Source organism: Mauremys mutica, chromosome 19 (genome assembly GCF_020497125.1).
Source record: "Mauremys mutica isolate MM-2020 ecotype Southern chromosome 19, ASM2049712v1, whole genome shotgun sequence".
NCBI lineage: Eukaryota > Metazoa > Chordata > Testudines > Geoemydidae > Mauremys > Mauremys mutica.
The window spans coordinates 2,410,688-2,432,927 of record NC_059090.1 but is presented as its reverse complement, the minus strand read 5'-3'; the positions used below and the strand labels follow the sequence as shown (position 1 = coordinate 2,432,927).

The 22,240-nt window shown below is 43.5% G+C and overlaps 1 protein-coding gene across 3 annotated transcripts in view; it reads left to right on the top strand.

Moving 5' to 3' along the window:
- Positions 1-22,240, top strand: part of HSF5 (heat shock transcription factor 5) — a 69,200-nt gene that overhangs the window by 7,556 nt on the left and 39,404 nt on the right. For 2 of the 3 annotated variants that reach the window (XM_044994335.1, XM_044994334.1), the window contains exons 3-5: positions 240-337; positions 16,474-17,001; positions 21,018-21,195. In XM_044994335.1, the coding sequence (XP_044850270.1) occupies positions 240-337; positions 16,474-17,001; positions 21,018-21,195 (804 nt within the window). Of the gene's footprint in view, positions 1-239; positions 338-16,473; positions 17,002-21,017; positions 21,196-21,805; positions 21,902-22,240 lie in introns of all 3 variants that reach the window. The other variant, XR_006574459.1, reaches the window with a different exon arrangement.

Below are 22,240 nucleotides of genomic sequence, written 5' to 3'. Positions count from 1 at the left end.
GACATAGACCCAAAGCAATAGATTCTGGATAGCCTAAATACATAGAATAAGCATTATTATTAAGATAATAGAAGTGAATCTTGTATATTTTAAATCCCTTAAGGAGGTAATACTAGATTTCGGGAAGTGAGCTGGCAGTGCCAATATTGAAATGTTTTTGTCAGGGTAGGATGTAGAACTCTTTACATTGAACAGAGGTTCTAGAAATTTGATAACTTTTCTGTTTGGATTCTTTCCAGCTGTGTTACAGTGCTGCTCACCTACGGCTCACCTAGATCCTCTTAGTGGCTGTGGCAGTCCTACAGCCTCAACCTACGCACACTGCAGCTATTTCCAGGTAAGTGCACTAAGTTGAAACAAGAGGAAGTCATGTGACCTAACTTCCCTCTAAGCCATGCGGCTGCGCAGCAGGCTATCAAGTGCCGTGCCCCTTCCCTAGCCCAGCCAGAGCTGCCGCAGCCATGGAGAGGCGCCTCTCCCTCAGCTTGGCCCAGCCCAGCGCAGATGGTTGCAGCTATTGAGGGGTGCTCCTCACCCGGCCCCAAGCTGCTGTGGTGACAGAGGGCTGGGGAACCCCAGAGAGAGGGCACCCCCAGCCAGAGCCTTCACCACCCCAACCCTCTGCCCCAGCCCTGAGCCCCGTCCTGCACCCTGAACTCCTCATCTCCAGCCCCACCCCAGAGCCCTCACCGCCCCTATACCCCCTACCCTCTGTCTTAGCCCTGAGCCCCCTCCTGCACCCTGGCCCCATCGTCCCCGTCCCCACCCCAGAGTCCACACTCCCAGCCAGAGCCCTCATCCCCTGCACCTCTGCCCTCAGCCCCCTCCCACACTCCAAACCCCTTGGCCCCACCGCCACCGCACATCACCTCCATATTGGTGCACATAACAAAATTCATTCCACGCATGGACATAAAAAAATTATAGGGAACACTGCATGTGACCACGGAGTACAGTACTATGAACTCTTGGGGAAGGGGATATAGAATTGAAAGAGGATGACTTTGAGAATACATAAGATTAACTTGACTGTAAAAATACCTGCAAGGATAGCTGTATATAAATGTGTGGTTTTTGTAACTCTCTGAATAGTCCTCGGGTAAACACCATGTCAGGGGTTCCACTCTGTGGAGCTACTTGCTCTGAGGCAACCACAATATAAAAGAAAACATAGTTGACTTCTCCAAAGTTTCTATTTGTCTTTGTTAGTGAACCTCAATATTTCAGATTTCAATATTAATCTTGATAAATCTGGAGTATTAGCAGTCCTCCAGGGATTTCCTAGGTTGGACAATGAGTTTTTCATAACACTGTGAAATCTCTTTAGTCTGCATACCAAGTGGGTTTCTGATTTGCATTTCTGCAACTTTATCTCATGCTTAGCAAAATCAAAGATGACTTATCAAGTTCCTTTCTTCCCCAAATTAAAATGTCAATATTACCTAAAATACTATATTTACTGAAAATGCCCCATCTGATTCTAACAAAGAGGGAAGCATCTGACTTGGAGGGCCTGTGCTTATTGGATATCAAAAGGTCTAAAATGGAAGGAGACCTTGTACTTTTTCGTATGAGACTAGCGAAGTGAGTTGTATATGCCTCTGTGTTCTGAAAAGGGGTTGGCTTCTCCAAATCTGATTATCTGGTTGTCTTTTTTGCCATATACACAAATCCCCATATATATCAATTCTAATCCTCCAGTCAAGGGCCTTTATATGGTCTTCATGGGTGGTGTGAATGCAGCCCCCCTTGCCCCCCTCCCAAGAGCCGGACGAGCGGCGTGGCCATAGTCCCGGAGCACCGGGAGGGCAGGCGGTGTGGCCCCAGCTCCAAAGCCGCGCTGAACAGAAGTGTGTGTGGGGGGGGGGGAGGGGGTGGCTAGGGGTGGAGCATGGGCGGAGTTACACTTGGCTGTTTGGGGAGGCACAGCCTCCCCCAGCCTATGATACCCGCCACCGCCACCCATGATGGTCTTACAGAAATTTATGTAAATTTAAGGCCAAATTGTGGTCTGATTAATGTAGTGGTGGAGGAGTATAAAGAGACACTGATTAATCACATCATGGGTAGCAATGCAGAAGTAGGCCTGGACTACACTGTGAGGTTAGGTCAAATTTAGCTGCGTTAGCTAACCAACCCCGTTCTGCCGACCTAAAGATCTCTTAAAGTCGACTGCTGTACTCCTCCCTGACGACGGGAGTAGCGCTAAAATCGACCTTTCTGGGTTGAATTTGGGGTAGTGGAGACGCAGCGCTGTGCAATTTGATAGTATTGGCCTCTGGGAGCTATCCCAGAGTGCTCCAATATGACAGCTCTGGACAGCACTTTCAACTCTGATACACTAGCCAGGTCCATAGGAAAAGCACCGGGAACTTTTGAATTTCATTTCCTGTTTGGTCAGCGTGGCAAGCTCAGCAGAACAGGTGACCACGCAGTCCCAGAATCGCAAACGAGCTCCAGCATGGAGCAAATGGGAGACACTGGATCTGATTGCTGTATGGGGAGAAGAATCTGTGCAGGCAGAACTCTGATCCAGCAGAAGAAATGCTGATATTCATGCCAAAATTACACAGGGTATGGTGGAGAGAGGCTACACCAGGGATTCACAGCAGTGCCACGTGAAAATTAAGGAGCTCAGGCAAGCCTACCAAAAGACAAAGGAGGAAAACAGTCACTCTGGGTCAGAGCCCCAGACATGCCAATTCTGTGATCAGCTGCATGGCATTCTAGGGGAGGACCCTACCAGTACCAACACTCTCATAGACTCAGACTTTAAGGTCAGAAGGGACCATTATGATCATCTAGTCTGACCTCCTGCACAATGCAGGCCACAGAATCTCACCCACCCACTCCTGTAACAAACCCCTAACCTATGTCTGAGTTATTGAAGTCCTCAAATTGTGGTTTGAAGACCTCAAGCTGCAGAGAATCCTCCAGCAAGTGACCCATGCCCCAGGCTGCAAGAGGAAGGCGAAAAACCGCCAGGGCCTCTGCCAATCTGCCCTGGAGGAAAATTCCTTCCCGACCCCAAATATGGCGATCAGCTAAACCCTGAGCATGTGGGCAAGACTCACCAGCCAGCACCCAAGAAAGAATTCTCTATAGTAACTCAGATCCCACCCCATCTAACATCCCATCACAGACCACTGGACATACTTACCTGCTGATAATCAAAGATCAATTGCCAAATTAATTGCCAAAATTAGGCTATCCCATCATAGCATCCCCTCCATAAACTTATCAAGCTTAGTCTTGAAGCCAGATATGTCTTTTGCCCTCACTACTCCCCTGCTGTTCCAGAACTTCACTCCTCTAATGGTTAGAAACTTTCATCTAATTTCAAGTCTAAACTTCCTAGTGTCCAGTTTATATCCATTTGTTCTTGTGTCCACATTGGTACTAAGCTTAAATAATTCCTCTCCCTCCCTAGTATCTCCCTCTGATATATTTATAAAGAACAATCATATCCCCCTTCAACCTTCTTTTGGTTAGGCTAAACAAGCCAAGCTCTTTCAGTCTTCTTTCATAAGATAGGTTTTCCATTCCTCGGATCATCCTAGTAGCCCGTCTCTGTACCTGTCCCAGTTTGAATTCATCCTTCTTAAACATGGGAGACCAGAACTGCATGCAGTATTCCAGATGAGGTCTCACCGGTGCCTTATATAATGGTACTAACACCTCCTTATCTTTGCTGGAAATACCTCGCCTGATGCATCCTAAAACTGCATTAGCCTTTTTAATGGCCATATCACATTGGCGGCACATAGTCATCCTGTGATCAACCAATACTCCGAGGTCCTTCTCTGCCTCTGTTACTTCCAACTGATGTGTCTCCAGTTTACAAGGTCATCCAGATCTTCCTGTATGATATCCCGATCCTTCTCTGTATTGGCAATACCTCCCAGCTTTGTGTCATCCGCAAACTTTATTAGCACATTCCCACTTTTTGTGCCAAGGTCAGTAATAAAAAGGTTAAATAAGATTGGTCCCAAAACTGATCCCTGAGGAACTCCACTAGTAACCTCCTTCCAGCCTGACAGTTCACCTTTCAGTACGACCCATTGTAGTCTCCCCTTTAACCAGTTCCTTATCCACCTTTCAATTTTCATATTGATCCCCATCTTTTCCAATTTAACTAATAATTCCCCATGTGGAACCGTATCAAATGCCTTACTGAAATCGAGGTAAATTAGATCCACTGCGTTTCCTCTGTCTAAAAAAATCTGTTACCTTCTCAAAGAAGGAGATCAGGTTGGTTTGGCACGATCTACCTTTTGTAAAACCATGTTGTATTTTTGTCCCAGTTACCATTGACCTCAATGTCCTTAACTACTTTCTCCTTCAAAATTTTTTCCAAGACCTTACATACTACACATGTCAAACTAACAGGCTTTTAGTTACTCATATCACTCTTTTTCCCTTTCTTAAAAATAGGAACTATGTTAGCAATTCTCCAGTCGTGCGGTACAACCCCTGAGTTTACTGATTCATTAAAAATTCTTGCTAATGGGCTTGCAATTTCATGTGCCAGTTCCTTTAATATTCTTGGATGAAGATTATTTGGGCCCTCCGATTTTGTCTCTGTGGACACCTGCAAGGTGGCAGCCTCAGGCAACACGGATGAGGATTTTGTGCATGAGGAGAAGGAGAATGCGCAGCAGGCAAGCAGAGAATTCGTTCTCCTGGCAGCCAGTACCTTTTCCTCACCCTGGAGCCAATACCCTCCCAGTGCCTATTGTTCCCGGACCCTGATGGCGGAGAAGGTGAGTGCACATTTGTAATGACACTACAGGGGTTAAAAGCAATTGTGTTTAATGTTTGATTTGCCCTAAACAATTGGGAGGCATTCGCAGCCAGTACAGCTGAATGGAAAAGTCTGTTGACGTGTCTGAGGATGGAGCGGGAATCCTCCGGGGCATCTCCATGAAGCTCTCCTGGAGGTACTCTGAAAGCCTTTGCAGAAGGTTTCTGGGGAGATCTCCTCCATGGTACCACACCAAGACAGTAGCAAGTGGTCTGGAATCATTGCAGCACAAAGCATGGCAGCGAATGGTCCTGGGTTTTGGTTGCATTCATGCAACATTCAGTCGTTTATCTTTCTGTGTCAGTCTCAGGAGAGTGATATCATTCATGGTCACCTGGTTGAAATAGGGGAAGTTTTTTGTAAGGGAACAGTAATCCCCTCTGTTTGGTGATCCCCGACACATTAGACCCCAGGCATGCTGGGCTGCTTGCGCTTGGCTAAAAGGGATCATCCTGGAGAATAACTACACTGGGGGGGAGGGGTGTGCTGCACATCCACCCCAAAACCAGAGCCCCACCTTTTAAGCGGCAACCACAGCCCCTCCTTTTAAATGGCAAACACAACTGACATTGGCTGCTATGGGAAAGGAGGGTTCTGCAGTTTGAAATCATTCTCATATGTTATGAACGCGGAAGAAGCAGACCCCACGTACCCTTTTGCTTACCATGGCTGCTTGCAAACTGAATTCTGTTGCCCAGCTGTGTGTGATGTCATCATACCAGCAGGCGCTCAATATAAAAGGCAAAATGTGACCTTGTACCTAAAACACATGTGCTGTCTGCTGTGAATTGCTTGCTTCATTGTGAAAGTCTCCCTTTTGTTCTCAGAAATGTATCTTCTGTAAAGTCTGCTCTCCCTTTTTTTCCCCCCTGCAGCTGCAAATGTTTCTGTGCTCTCTGAAGGTGAAAAAAACGCACTCGTGATGACATGTTTTCAGAGCTCATGCAATCCTCCCGCACTGATAGGGCACAGCTGAATGTATGGAGGCATTCAGTGGCAGAGGCCAGGAAAGCAAACAATGAGCGTGATTGTAACACACAGGAGGAGATGCTGAGTCTAATGGGAGAGCAAACGGACATGATGAGGTGTCTGGAGGAGTTGCAGGAAAGGCAACTAGACTACAGACCCTTGCTGCAGCCATTGTGTAACCGCCTGCCCTCCTCACCCAAACGCCCAAGAACGGGGGGGGAGGGGCGGGGGCGGGGGGAGGTGCTCCGGGCATCCTGCCACTCAACTCCAGGGGATGGCCCAAGCAACAGAAGGCTGTCATTCAAACAGCTTTGATTTGTAGTGTGGCTACAATAAGCAATGTGGCCCTGTCCTTCCCTCCTCTCCAACCCCACCCCGTTATGAAACTCTTTGTACACTCGGGCTTCCTTTTACTAGTCAGCATTGCCAGTGATCTCAGCTTTTTTTGAATGAATGAATGAATGGATTCAGAACAACAGGGACTTTATTTCCTGTGCCAGCTATGGTCAAATGGGGGATGGGGGAAAACCTATAATGGCAACAGGCCGTAAAAGAGACCCAGTTTGGGAATATTGTAATGAAGTTCCTCTAACTGTGGGTAAGACAGGCATGCATGCAAAATGCAAACAGTGCAACAAAGAAATGCAAGGTCTGGTAGCCTGAATGAAACAACATCATGAGAAGTGTTCCTTCTCAGGAGGAAGCTGCGTTGAAGATGATGAAAGGAACATGTCGGCACATGCAGAATCTTCAGGTTGGTAAACTTTTTTTTTTTATTTCATACTTCTGTCTTCCTTCTGGACTATTCTTGAATTCTCATGTTTGAGCAAAAAATATAGTTGTTACTCTATGGTACTATCATTTTAGATGCAGCTGTGATAAAAAATTAATAGCTGAAATAGGCAGATCTTCCTTTTACAGTTTCACCTTTAAAGTAGTACTGAGTATCAATGAATGCAATGAGTAATACTAAATGAGCAGTATGGTAATAATAACTGAATAACTGCATTGATTTATTTTGTTTAGGAGAATCCATCCTCAACATACAGGATTCTGAAGACTATCCACCTTCAAGATCACCATCATTTTCTATAGTTTCAGAGTTATCTGCCAATGATAGTGTTTGTCACATCATGTATGTCACATAGCCACAGTATATCACCTGTAGCAAAAAGGAAAAAAAAATCTCCATCATCCAGAAACAACCATAGATAAGTTTTTGTGCTAAGAACCAGCAGATTACAAAAAGAGGTAATTGATGAAAAAATTTGCCTGGTTTGGTTACGCAACAAACTCTCCTTTCTGTATGATTGAGAACCCACACTTCATTAACATGGTTCAGTCATTAAGACCAGGATACAGTCTGCCCAACAGAGCAGATATCACAGGCAAATTGCTGGATAAAGTGTATGAAAGAGAAATTGAGCAGCGTGCAAAAGGTCTACAGGGTAAAATTGTTAACCCTGACTCTTGATGGGTGGAGCAATGTCCACAGTGATCCTGTTATATGTGCTTGTGTGACAACAGACAAAGGGAATGTCTTCCTTACAGAAACAATTGATGCATCAGAAAATGCACACACAACAGAATACTTACAAGAAGTAGCAGTAAAAGCTATAACAAACTGAAAAAAAATTCAAATGTCTAATATGCAGCTTGGTCACAGACAATGCTGCAAATGTATCCAAGATAAGAAGAAATTTAGAAGAGTCCCAAGCTAATAACATACAGTTTCAGTACTCATTTGAGGCACCTCCTAGCCAAAGACTTCAGTGTTCCAGAAATAAAGGCCAATGTTGTTGAAATTGCAAAATACAACCATTTTGCAGCAGCTGCTCTGAAAAAAGTGGGAGGAACCAAGCTAACTCTCTCACAAGACGTGCAATGGAACTCAGTAGCTGTTTTATTGCTGATGCTGTTGAAATTTGGAAGGAATTGAGTGAGAACTTAAAAAGAGAAATATGCAATGACAGAGTTAAATTACAAGCATTAAAAAATGAATGGGACAAGCACTGTCTCCAGGTCATTTTCTTGCAAATATTTTCAATATTCAGTACCAGAGTCAAACCTTAATTGCTGAAGAAGAGGAGTTGGCTATGACATGGACATCCAGCAATCATCCCTCGATAATGCCAACCATAATAAACTTCAGAGCTAAGGGTGAACCATTCAAGAAATATATGTTTGCTGCTGATGTTTTAAAGCAAGCTCTTGGATTCAGAGACTATTGAAGTGATAATCTCACTTTTAACAGCAGCAGTTTCTTCTGCCAGTGTAGAAAGAATATTTTCTTCCTTTGGACTAATTCATTAAAAAATTGAGAAATCATTTGGGACCTGAAAAAGCAGGAAAGCTTGTTTTTCTTTTCCAGTTTATGAACAAACGGGAAAATGAAGGTGAAGACAACTGAGTTAGCTGCAGAAGCCAATATTTTAAGTTTCTCATGTTGACCTAATCAATTTAATTTTTGTTTTTTAAAAAAGACTATTTCATTTAACTATTTTAGTTAAAAACAATTTTAACAAAAACATTTAAAAAAACTTGAATGTTTAACTAAATTCAAAAATTCATATGCTTGTTTTGTTAAAATATTATGTTTCCTGTTGAAGAAAAAAATTCCAGAATACCTAACTTTGTTGTTTTAGTTAAATAAAACATTTTAAATGTCTGTCTGGTGGTGATCTCCTCCTAATACAGCATGGCAAGAAAATCCTCCAAATATTAATGATTAACCTGTTGAATTGGAATGATTAACCTCCCAATGACTTCATAAATATCTGCTTCAGTTACCTTTGGTAAATGAAATAACCAAACAATCATTCATTTTCTGATATAGCTATAAAACTAATTTGAAAAGTTTTTTTCAAAAAAAATCACTTTAAAAATGTATAGTGTGTACCTTCTAAAAATGAAACCTACATCTATCTCTGAGTTGGGAAGAATATGTATTAAGGTTATAACCACCAACAAGAATGCACTTTTATGTAGAAATCCATGATTAAATCGAGTCTTCCTGACTAGTGATTTAATCATGATTAAATCAATTTAATTTAAATGGATAGTGTTATGCACCGTAAATATAGGAGTTACTACCAGCTACTGCTAATGTTTATGCACACATGGTGGTGGTATAGCTGTGGGGGCCAGGTTTTCCAAAGGTATTCAGGTGCCTACTGGGATGTTTGAAAAGTGATTAAGCAGGTTATGCACTTAACCCGTTTAGGTGTTTTTAAAAATCCCACTAGGCACCTATCTGCATCTTTAGGTTCCTAAATACTTTGAAATCTGGCTTATAGTGCCTAGTAACAGATAGAATTATGATTGCCTGCGCATCTCCATTCCAAAAGTCCTGTTTTCGATTTCTTACAACTTTGTCTGACTTACCTAGAAAATTTTAGCCTGAAAAGTGTTTTTCTCTACCTGGAGGAGAATATTCCTGTGGCGTTTAAGCAAAAACAGTTTTAATGGTTCTTGGTTTTTATTTCCTTCTTTAGAAGGAAGTGAGTGACAAAAATTGTTGGTTGTAGGTTTTTTCCCTTAAAAAACAAACAAAAAACAACGTCTACCATCTCATAGAGAAAGTAGAAACTTGAAATTTGGTACAGTGGTAGTCCATAGATTGGATATATGCCTTTCAGTGGTCTAGTAAAAATCTCTGATTTGGCTGACTAGAAGGACCTGTTGGACACAGACACACACAGTTAAGTTTTTTTTTAAATAATAAGGGTCTTTTTAATAATGATATCCTAATATTCTGTTCACACTTCGTGTATAATGATGCTATGTGGAATTTTGTATCTCCTATCTGTACTCAAGTACCCCTGTTTCCAAAAACTCTCAGAATGTGATAAGGACAGCTTCAGTGCTCAAGGTTTGACACTGTTTGTCCAATATTTCCTGTCTTGCATATTACTTGTGCAAGACAATACCTTGTTTTTTCTGAGGTTATATTATGCCTGGAATGCTGGATCAAGTTTCTCTCATTTTATGTATTAGAAGTCTTTCTTTTTCAAAAATATAAGAGCCTATGCTCTCCTTTGTATTTTTCCACTGATGCTGAAACAGGGTTGTAAAAGTCTTCAAAAGACCAAGAACAATGACTGGTGCTTGAAAAATATATCTGACACCTCCAGTTAGACTTATGGTGACTGAATCTTTGGGCCATTCTAAAATTTAAAAGAAAGAAGCTATTTCATCCCATACTGATCGCTTTGGCTTTAGGGTGGATAGAGAGTAAGAGAACCTTAGCTTACCCATTGTTGGTCAAGCCTAAGTTGTAAGTATGGTGCATTCTTTCCAGAGCAAGACCTTGGAGTTCACTGACCACAAGGATTCAAAGATCTGAGATCTTGGTTCTACAGCTTTTCAGAGTGGACCTTTACACTTCCGGAGGGGAAAAGGGTGATAAGGATAAGTAGGAAGACTGTAGGTCCGGGTTACATATTGTCAGTTGTCAATTTTTGTATTAGTGAGGATGGCATCTAGTACTTGAATTAAACCAAGATACCCTAAAATAGCTTTAAAAATATTAAATTTTCTTATAGGGGTCCACATTGCCTTCAAAGGACTTTTGAGATTTCCCCCTCTTAGAAAAACGTACAGAATGAAAAAATATGATAACATGGGTCAGGATGATGATATCCTTCACTGGTAGAATCACAATGGTAAAAATGATCCTTTTTCCTAGGATTACATTTTTACTGCAAACAGTTCTAAAATAAATCCTTATCTAATTACTATTTATGATCTTACAATTTATTTGGGGCAAACAAAATTCCTAGGTTTAATGTAATAAAAGATAGGGCTTTGGATTCTTTGACCATGGGATGTTGTTCCGGGAAGAAGGATTGCTAGGAAGAGATGTGATCCACCTAACGAAGAGAGGGAAGAGCATCTTAGCAGGCAAGCTGGCTAACCTATTGAGGAGGGCTTTAAACTCGGTTCGCCGGGGTATGATGACCTAAGCCAAGTGGGATACTGGGAGGAAACACAAAGACGAGGGTACAAGACGGGAAGCATCCTGATTCATACTGATAAAGTAGGGCAATTGGCTAGTTATCTTAGGTGCATGTACACGAACGCAAGAAGCCTGGGAAACAAGCAGGAAGAATTGGAAGTCCTGGCACAATCAAGGAACTATGATGTGATTGGAATAACAGAAACTTTATCGAGCAGTTCACATGACTGGAGCACTGTCATGGATGGATATAAACTATTCAGGAAGGACAGATATGGGAGGAAAGGTGGAGGAGTTGCATTGTATGTAAGAGAGCGGTATGATTGCTCACAGCTCCAGTATGAAACTGGAGAAAAGCCTGTTGAGAGTCTTTGGGTTAAGTTTAGAGGAGAAAACAACAAGGGTGATGTCATGGTGGGCGTGTGCTATAGACAACCGGATCAGAATGATGAGGTAGACAAGGCTTTCTTTGGACAACTAACTGAAGTTTCCAGATCACAGACCCTGGTTCTAATGGGGGACTTCAATCACCCTGACATATGCTGGGAGAGCAATACAGCAATGCACAGACAATCCAGGAAGCTTGTGGAGAGTGTTGGGGACAACTTCTTAGTACAGGTTCTGGAGGAACCAACTAGGGGCTGTGCTCCCCTTGACCCGCTGCTTACAAACAGAGAAGAATTGGTAGGGGAAGTAGAAGTGGGTTGCAACATAGGCAGCAGTGACCATGAGACGGTTGAGTTCAGGATCCTGACAAAAGGAAGAAAGGAGAGTAGCAAAATATGGACCTTGGACTTCAGAAAAGCAGACTTTGACTCCCTTAGGGAACTGATGAGCAGGATCCCCTAGGAGGCTAATATGAGGGGGAAAAGCAGCAAAGATCCAGACTAACAGGGCTACCCCTCTGATACATGAGGGGGAAAGGAGTCCAGGAGAGCTGGTTGTATTTTAAAGAAGTCTTATTGAAGGCATAGGACCAAATTGGGGGGAGGGATAGCTCAGGGTTGTGAGTTCAATCCTTGAGGGGGCTATTTGGGCATTGGTCCTGCTTTGAGCAGGGGGTTGGACTCAATGATCTCCTGAGGTCCCTTCCACCCTAATAATCTATGATTCAAATATCCCAAAGTGCAGAAAGAATAGCAAATATGGCAGGCGACCAACTTGGCTTAACAGAGAAATCTTCAGTGAGATTAACTCAAAAAGGAAGCTTACAAGAAGTGGAAATTTGGACAGCTGACTAGGGAGGAGTATCAAAATATTGCTTGAGCATGCAGGGGTGTAATCAGGAAGGCCAAGGCACAATTGGAGTTGCAGCTAGCAAGAGATGTGAAGGGTAACAAGAAGGGTTTCTACAGATATGTTAGCAACAAGGTCAGGGAAAGTGTGGGGCCCTTACTGAATGGGGGAGGCCATCTAGTGACAGATGATGTGGAAAAAGCTGAAGTACCCAATGTTTTTTTTTTCCTCAGTCTTCACAGACAAGGTCAGCTCCCAGACTGCTGTACTGGGCAACACAGTATGGGGAGGAGGTGAACAGCCCTCAGTGGTGAAAGAACAGGTTAAGGACTATTTAGAAAAGATGGACGTGCACAAGTCCAGGGGTCCAGATCTAATGTATCCAAGGGTGCTGAGGGAATTGGCTGATGTGATTGCAGAGCCATTGGCCATTATCTTTGAAAATTCATGGCCATCAGGGGAGGTCCCAGATGATTGGAAAAAGGCAAATATAGTGCCCATATTTTAAAAAGGGAAGAAAGAGAACCTGGGGAGCTACAGCCTCACTTCAGTCCTCGGCAAAATCATGGAGCAGGTCCTCAAGGAATCCATTTTGAAGCACTTGGAGGAGAGGAAGGTGATCAGGAACAGTCAACATGGTTTCACCAAGGGCAAGTCATGCCTGACCAACCTGATTGCCTTCTATGATGTGATAATTGGCTCCGTGGATATGGGGAAAGCGGTGGATGTGGTATATCTTGACTTTAGCAAAGATTTTGATATGGTCTCCCACAGTATTCTTTCCAGCAAGTTAAAGAAGTATGGATTGGATGAATGGACTATAAGGTGGATAGAAAGCTGGCTAGATTGTCAGGCTCAATGGGTAGTGATCAATGGCTCGATGTCTAGTTGGCAGCCGTTATCAAGTGGAGTGCCCAAGGGGTTGGTCCTGTGGCCAGTTTTGTTTAACATCTTTATTAATGATTTGGATGATGGGATGAATTGCACCATCAGCAAGTTCGCAGATTACACAAAGCTGACGGGAGAGGTAGATCGCTGGAGGGTAGGGATAGGGTCCAGAGTGACTTAGAAAAATTGGAGGATTGGGCTAAAAGAAATCTGTTGAGTTTCAACAAGGACAAGTGCAGAGTCCTGCACTTAGGAAGGAAGAATCCCACTACAGGCAGGGGACCGACTGGCTAAGCAGCAGTTCTGCAGAAAAGGACCTGGGGATTACAGTGGACGAGAAGCTGGATATGAGTCAGCAGTGTGCCCTTGTTGCCAAGAAGGCCAACAGCATATTGGGCTGTATTAGTAGGAGCATTGCCAACAGATTGAGGGAAGTGATTATTCTCCTCTATTTGGCACTGGCGATGTCACACCTGGAGTATTGTGTCCAGTTTTGGTCCCCTCACTGAAGAAGGGAGAAATTGGAGAGTCCAGCAGAGGGCAATGAAAATGATCAGGGGGCTGGGGCACGTGACTTACGAGAAGAGACTGAGGGAACTGGGGTTATTTAGTCTGCCAAAGAGAAGAGTGAGGGTGGATTTGATAGCAGCCTTCAACTACCTGAAAGGGAATTCCAAAGAGGATGGAGCTAGGCTGTTCTCTATGGTGGCAGATGATAGAACAAGGAGCAATGGTCTCAAGTTGCAGTGGGGGAGGTCTAGATTGGATATTAGGAAAAACTTTCATGAGGAGGGTGGTGAAGCGCTGGAATGGGTTACCTAGGGAGGTGGTGGAATCTCCATCCTTAGAGGTTTTTAAGGCCTGGCTTGCCAAAGCCCTGGCTGGGATGATTTAGTTGGGGTTGGCCCTGCTTTGAGCAGGGGGTTGGACTAGATGACCTCCTGAGGTCTCTTCCAACCCTGATATTCTATGATATACTATAGGCCAGTACTGGAAAGAGGATTAGCAGCCCCAGATATTGGGAGTGGTGGGAACATTGGACATCACAAGTATGGCCTCAAGTATCAGGGGGTAGCCGTGTTAGTCTGAATCCACAAAAAGAACAAGGAGTCCAGTGGCACCTAAAAATCTGTTAGTCTTTAAGGTGCCACAGGACTCCTTGTTACAATTATGGTCTTCATTCTATGGTGTTAAGAAGTTTTCTCTCCCCTTTAGTGACAATAATTTTCTTCTCAAATTATCTGAGATTTGCTTAAATTTCTTTTGCCTTACTTAGAGAGAGAGAGAGAGTGCATGCTAGCCCTACCCCTTCACTAACCAAAATGAGATGCTGTCCAGACTTGTCTCCAGGCAGAGATACAAATGGGGCAAAAGTGGACCTGCAAAGTGTAAGGCAGGTGTTTAAGGGGAAGTAATTGATAGACCTGAGACACTACTAAGAACTTGATGAGATCACAGGTTTGGCTGATAAAGATGATAGTGTTTATGTAATAGACTACGAGTAAGGCATAAGGATAATAGTGTTGATGTAATAGACTAAAACTAAGAGTAAGGCATTTTGCTTGGTACTGCATGAGAAGAAAGATGCAAAATTAACATGGCACACATTAAATGGATTAAAAACTGGCTAACTAATAGGTCTCAAAATAATTTTAAATGGGGACTCATACTTGAACAGGTGTGTGTCTAGTGGGATCCTGTAGGGATCAGTTCTTGGCCCTATACAATTTAACATTTTATTAATGATCTGGAAGAAAACAAAAAATCAATAGTTACAAAGTTTGCAGATGACACAAATTAGGGGAGTAGTAGACAATGAAGAGGACAGGTCACTGATTCGTAGCTCTCTAGATTGCTTGGTAAACTGGGTTCAAGCAAACACTGTTCATTTTTATACGGTTAAGTGTACATTTATACATATAGGAACAAAGAATGTAGATGTACTTACACAATGAGGGACTCTGGAAAGCAGTGACTGAAAAAGATTTGGGGGTTGAGGTGGATAGTCAGCTGAACATGAGCTCCAAGTTTTGTGCTGCAGCCAAAAGGGCTAAAGCTTTCCTTGAATGTGTAAACAGGGAAATCTCAGGTAGGAGTTAAGAGTTATTTTACCTCTGAATCTGGCACTGGTGAGACTGCTGATAGAGAACTGTGTCCAGTTTTCAGAGGGGTAGCCGTGTTAGTCTGGATCTGTAAAAGCAGCAAAGAGTCCTGTGGCACCTTATAGACTAACAGACGTTTTGGAGCATGAGCTTTCGTGGGTGAATACCCACTTTGTCGGATGCATGTAGTGGAAATTTCCAGGGGCAGGTATATATATGCAAGCAAGGTATATATATACCTTGTTTGCATATATATACCTGCCCCTGGAAATTTCCACTACATGCATCCGACGAAGTGGGTATTCACCCACGAAAGCTCATGCTCCATAACGTCTGTTAGTCTATAAGGTGCCACAGGACTCTTTGCTGTGTCCAGTTTTGTTGTCCACAATTCAAGAAGAATGTTGATTGATTGGTGATGGTTCAAATAAGAGCCAGAGAATGGTTAAAGGATTAGAAAACATGGCTTATTATAGTGAAAGAGTCAAGGAGCTCAACCTATTTAGCTTAATAAGGAGAGGGTGAAGGGATGAGTTGATTAGTCTATAAGTACCTACATGGGGAGCAAATATTTGATAATGGGCTCTTCACTCTAGCAAAGAAAGATATAACATGATCTAATGTCTTGAAGCTAGACCTATTCAGACTGGATATAAAGTGTACATTTTTATCAGCAAAAGTAATTAAGCATTGGAACAACTTTCCAAGGGTCATGGTGGTTTCTCCATCACTGACAATTTTTAAATAAAAGATTGGATGTTATTCTAAATAATAATTGGAGATACACCTATCTCCTAGAACTGGAAGGGCCCTTGGAAGGTCATTGAGTCTAGCCCCCTGCCTTCACTAGCAGGACCAAGTACTGATTTCTGCCCCAGATCCCCAAGTGGCCCTGTTAAGGATTGAACTCACAACCCTGGGTTTAAGCAGGCCAATGCTCAAACCACTGAGCTATCCCTCCCCCCTTAAAAAGCGAAGCTGTGCTCTAGGAATTATTTTGAGGAAGCTCTGTTCATAGAATCATAGAATCTCAGGGTTGGAAGGGACCTCAGGAGGTCATCTAGTCCAACCCCCTGCTCAAAACAGGACCAAACCCAACTAAATCATCCCAGCCAGGGCTTTGTCAAGCCTGACCTTAAAAACCTCTAAGGAAGGAGATTCCACTACCTCCCTAGGTAACCCATTCCAGTTCTTCACCACCCTACTAGTGAAAAAGTTTTTCCTAATATCCAGCCTAAACCTCCCCCTCTGCAACTTGAGACCATTACTCCTTGTTCTGTCATCTTCTACCACTGAGAACAGTCTAGATCCATCCTCTTTGGAACCCCCTTTCAGGTAGTTGAAAGCAGCTATCAAATCCCCCCTCATTCTTCTCTTCTGCAGACTAAACAATCCCAGTTCCCTCAGCACTGTTGTCCCTTCTGGCCTTGGAACTGATGAATCTAAGAAACCTTAAATATATCTAATATTGCAGTCACATTTTCCTGATTACAGTCCACTGCATTTTGTTTTCCCAGAATCCTCCAATGCAGTCATCATACCCAGTTGAATTTTTGCCATCTAACTGGCCATGCAATACATCTGATGAAAACAAGAAGACAGAAGTAAACCTAGAGGCTGTCTTTCAGATTGTAGATGAGATGCATTCATCCCCCAAGCTAGAGATGGTGAAGGTGGAACCTGTGGAGAACCAGTGTCCAACCCCACAGCCTAATGCAGGCCAGCAATTGATAGTTAATCCTGGGAATAATGATGCACCTTCCTCGAGTCATGCCAGCCAGCTGGAGCCTCTTACACCTGTAGGTTCTGATATTACATTTATGGTGGGAACAGATCAAGCAATAGCCTGTTCTCTGCCACAGTCTTCTGAATTTATTTATACTATCCACACCACCGAGCCTGTAGAGAATACTGCTGCACAAATGGTGCGAGAACCTGCAGCCACACAGGAAGAACATGCAAAACTGAAAGAACAGATGAGCCATGCTTCAGCTCAGTCTTCAGTGGTGTTTCTTCAGGAGGGACTGCCATTCAGTCCACAGCAGGTATGGGGTAAAGGAACACTGCAATATGTGTTCCTGTACTACAGGATATTCTGCTGTGATAACTACACTATACCACAGTGAGGGCCTGGTCCTACAAACTTCTTGTGTGAGTAGTCCCATTGAAGTAACTTACATAAAACTGTAAGAAACTAAAGGGTTGGCTGGATTGGACTTCTAGGGCCAGATTCCCTGTTAATGTAAATCCGCATCACTCCAGTGTGATCTGACCTGTAGTATTTACTATGTCTTATGTCACTTAGGTCTACGCTACGGAGTTAAGTCGACCTAAGTTAGGCAACTCCAGCTACATGAATAACGTAGCTGGAGTCGCCGTACCTTAGGTCAACTTATTGTGTTGTCTACACGATGCTGGGTCGATGGGAGAAACACTCCCATCGACTCCCCCCCCCACCCCCTTCCGAACGACAAAAGTTTTACTGATGAAAAGCGCTAGTGTGAACAGCACTTTGTCAGCAGGAGTACTCCTGCCGACAAAGCCGCTGCTGCTTGTGGTGCGGGGTGGTGGTGGACGTTTTTTGTCGGCAGGAGAGCTTTCTCCTGCTGACAAACAGCAGCTATACTGCACGTCTTTTAGTGGCATGGCTGTGGCAGCACAGCCGTGTCACTAAAAGGAAGGGCCTGTACACAAACCCAGTGCCGGGTTTACAATGGCTCCATGGAGCCGGGCCCACGCTCAGAAGGACCACCGGTCTGCTCCGCTTACACTGTGCCCTGAGACCCTGCTGGCTTCCCCTGCCCACCACTTGCTTCTCTTGGCCTGTCCCCCACGTGGCTGAGGGCTCCTCTCTGCCCCCTGCTCCTCTCAGCCTCCTGGCTGGACCCCAGTGCACTTCCAGTTCCAGGCACTTTCTGCTTCCCACCACCTGAGTGGCTCTGCCTATCTTCCCGGAGCTGAGCCGCCTGGGACTGGTGCAGAACCCTGGCCAGTCTCAGCCAGGTGGAGGGGGAGACAGTGCGGAGGGCTTGGCTGGGCCCCTCCAGGCAAGTGCATCTTGAGGGACCCCGGCCGGGGCAGGCCCTGGCCTGGCTGATCGCGTTGCTCCCAAGGGGCCAGAGCGATTCCTGGCCCTGGGACTGGCTCTGGCTACACAGCCTGGCAGACACAGTTGCCTCCCAGCAGGCCGGTGAGTGTGGCCAGGAGGCAGGGTGTGGGGGAGTGGGCCTCTTGGAGGATTGAGGGAGGGGATGGGCTGTGAGGGAGTGGGGAAGGTGTGTGTTGGGGCACTAGGGAGTGTGGGTTCTGGGGGGAGGGTTTGGCAATCGTGGTGGGGCTGTGGGCAGGGGTGGTGTTGTGCAGGGCACTGTGCATTTGTGGGTGGGGCTTGGGGGGCACTGGGCATAGTGGGCCCGGGAGGGCTCTGGCTATATGGAGTCAGGGGGTGTTGGGTGGGGGGGCTCTGTGGCACGGCATAGGCCCACCCCCGAGGGGAAGGGGCAGGCTGGCAGCACAGGGCCGGGCAGGCCACTGTGTGTCTGGCAACTGCTGGTTTGTAAATAGTGTCCTTGCATTGGGTGGAGCAGGGCCTCCCCTGTCATGCCCCATTGCCCCTGGCTGGCCCCTCGCTCTGGGGACTGACCTCCCCTCACCATGCTCCATTATCTCCATGGGCGCCCACAAATATGTTTGGTGCCGGGCCCACAAAAGGTTAATCCAGCCCTGCACAAAGCCTTAGTGTTGTTGCAAAAGACTGAGCAATTAATTGGAGAGATGGTTAGTATTCTTAATTTATGCACACTATTTAATTCAATTTTTTTGTTTAATTGAGGAGAGATTTCTCTGAACCTTGTGTATTATAATATCCCATACTTGATTTGATTGTTCTTTCTAGACATACAAAGTAAAAAAGATGAGCAGGACAGGATGTGCAGGGGACATGTATCCTGTATTAATGAGAGCACGGGTCTATGGCTACCAAGTTATTTCCGCATAGAAGTGAGGCCTCAAATGTGAGAGATAGGGTTAAACACCAGTTTATCATGGCATTGTGACTAAATCCAGGTCTTCCCAGACATGCCCACTCTGTCTACTTCCATCTTTTACACATTACACGGGAGAGAAAGGGATGAGTGCTTAGGGAGCTAACAGTCAAAGCAAAGATTCATACCTAGCATTTAACCATAGCTGGTCAAAAGCTTTAATCTAAACTGTTTTTGATGGGAAATTGGGTTTTTGATTAAATGGATTTTTTTTGTGTAAAAATAAATAAATAAATAAATCTGTTTACTTTCCATGGAAAACTTAGATTATTTCACAAAAAAACTGAAACATTTTGATACAGCTATCTTACTGTGCTATCTCATGGAAGTCCCCATTCTCCTCTATGGGCTGAGCTTCCCAGCTCAGCTACATCTCCCATGATGCACCATGACTAGACTCCCCTGGTGCAGCTGCCTCCCTTCACCAGGAGAGGAGAGGTGTATCATGTGGGATGTCCGACCAGGGAGCCCTTGGAGGAGAATTGGAGCACAGCAGCACTTCCAAAATCAAAATATTTTGGATTTCAGATTTTCCCCAGAATCTTACTTTCCATGGAAAAGTTTGCTCAAACAATTGTCTTTAAAAGTTTATGCAACATTTTTAGCAGGGGGAAAAGCCTATATCTGACTAGTTCTACATTTAATTACTTGGACCATGCATCTGCTTCTATTTATGCTTGCACTGCAGAGCAACATCTATTCACATTTTTGCAGCATTTATAGAATCACAGAATATCAGGGTTAGAAGAGACCTCAGGAGGTATCTAGTCCAACCCCTGCTCAAAGCAGGACCAACCCCAACTAAATCATCCCAGCCAGGGCTTTGGCAAGCTGGGCCTTAAAAACCTCTAAGGATGGAGATTCCACTACCTCCCTAGGTAACCCATTCCAGTGCCTCACCACCCTCCTCGTGAAATAGTTTTTCCTAATATCCAACCTAAACCTCCCCCACTGCAACTTGAGACCATTACTCCTTGTTCTGTCATCTGCCACCACTGAGAACAGTCTAGTTCCATCTGCTTAGCCAGTCAGTCCCCAGCCTGTAGTGGTGCATGGGATTCTTTTATCCTACGTGTAGGACTCTGCACTTGACCTCATCAGATTTCTTTTGGCCCAATCCTCCAATTTGTCTAGGTTACTCTGGAGCCTATAGGTTCAAGGCCATTTTAGCATTACATTAAGTGTTATAATTGTTGTTAAAGAAACAACCCCTCTAGTTTTGGTAATTATTAACCTTCAGAAAAACTTGTTTTCAAGCTGAAATTTTTCATGAGTGTTCTCAACACAAAGGTATACCTAAATATCAACAAACAGTTTTGGCCAAACATCCTGTCCCCTTATTGCATATGCTCTCATCCCAGTTTATTTTAATGTATTAATAGATGGGACAAGTTCTGGCACTTTGAGACTGCAGCTGACAACTATCTTGCTAAATGGTAACATAATTTGATATATGAGTATATGCTGATACAGTGAAAAAAATCTGAAAACTAGTTTTTATTTCATAATATTTACTTAAACAGAATAATGTTACTGGGTGAAATATCACTGATTAAATATTAGACTTAGAGACATTTTTAGGAATGCACATAGAATTGTGGCAGTTGTGCATGCAAGTGGCTACTTAGATGCCTTACTAGTCATTGGAGTATGCAGTTACACCTTTTTAGCACTAGTCTCAAAATCTCACCTGGAAAATATTTTTTTTGTTAAATATTATATTAGGATGGGGGTCAAATTGCTGAAGTCATAAGTGATATTACAAATCAGCAAGATGCTCAGAAATGCCAATTTTTAAAAAAGAGAGCTTTTATTTTTACATTTATTTTACACAGTTTATACCTTACGAAAATTCAAACCAGTTTTCTTTTATGGCATCTAAGTTCCAAGTAGTGTTTTCTGTTTGGGGAATGTCCCTTGAAGTGGACATTCCATGAGAGAAAGAGATATTTATCTGCATTAAATCCCCTAAAGTGATTACAGAAAGTATTGAGTGGGTTTTGATTTTTTTTTAAAAGGTGGATCCCAGTATTAAGTGTCAAACCAGTCCATCGGAGTCAGTTGTGTCTTCGGAGCAGGTAGGATTCCTTATTTCAGATGTGGAACCTGTGAGCAGATCTGTCAAAGACACAGCTTCATCCATACAAACCAGGTGCAGAGAGAGAAGAAGCAGTTCACAGAAGGGCAAGTCTCCTGGTAAGAATTGGGCCCATAGCTGTTCCAGCGTTTACTGTGCCTGGTGACTAAGGAGCCATGTAGTCAAGACTGAGAGAATGATGAACAGTCTAAGGCTTGGTCTACACTTGAATGTTATACCAGTATACCTATTTTGGTTAGTTGTATACTGGTTTTTTTACTGAAATAATTATACCAGTACAACCACTGAAGTTGCCACAGTATGAAGGTGCCTTATACCAGTATAGTTGATTTTCTTTCCATACAGGAATAAACCAGAAGCACTTTATACTGGTATAACTCGTTCATGCTAGGTGGGTTATACTGCTTTAGCAATATGATATAGTCAAACTATGCTGATTCGGTTAATTCAGAACAATTTTTATCTGTAAACAAGCCCTAAATAGTTTCAATGTGTACTTTCAAGTGACTTTTTTAGAATTTCTTGTTGAGATGGAATAATTAGCTCAATCTTAATTTCATGCAAATTATCACACAAACTTTTAAAAAGTGACATTATCAGTAATATTAATGCCTTTCAAGGATATTCAGAGTTGGTTTGTTTTTTTAATTTAATGTAAACCCCAAAAATTTAGAGTTCAAGTGCTTGCATACGTGTGCTCCGCTCCAGGTATATGTGCGACCAGTGCATTGGGGCTGGAGAGTCTTCCCTAGTGTTATCAGCCCTGCGTTTCCTCCGACTTGAGCTGCAATATAAAGAATGCAGGTGCGCTGCCGCTCCCTCGGTTTCTTCTTATTGTCTGTGGCTGGTAGTCAGAGTGGAGCATTCACTGTGCTTTGCATACAGTTTACCCTTTTAGAATTTTGCTAGTGTATAGAGTAGGTCTGTCAAGTGATTAAAAAAATTAGTTGTGCAATTAATCACACTGTTAAACAATAACATAAATTTCCAATACATGCGTCTGACGAAGTGGGTATTCACCCACGAAAGCTTATGCTCCAATACATCTGTTAGTCTGTATGGTGCCACAGGACTCTTTGTTGCTTTAAACAATAACAGAATACCATTTATTTAAATATTTTTGAATGTTTTCTACATTTTCAA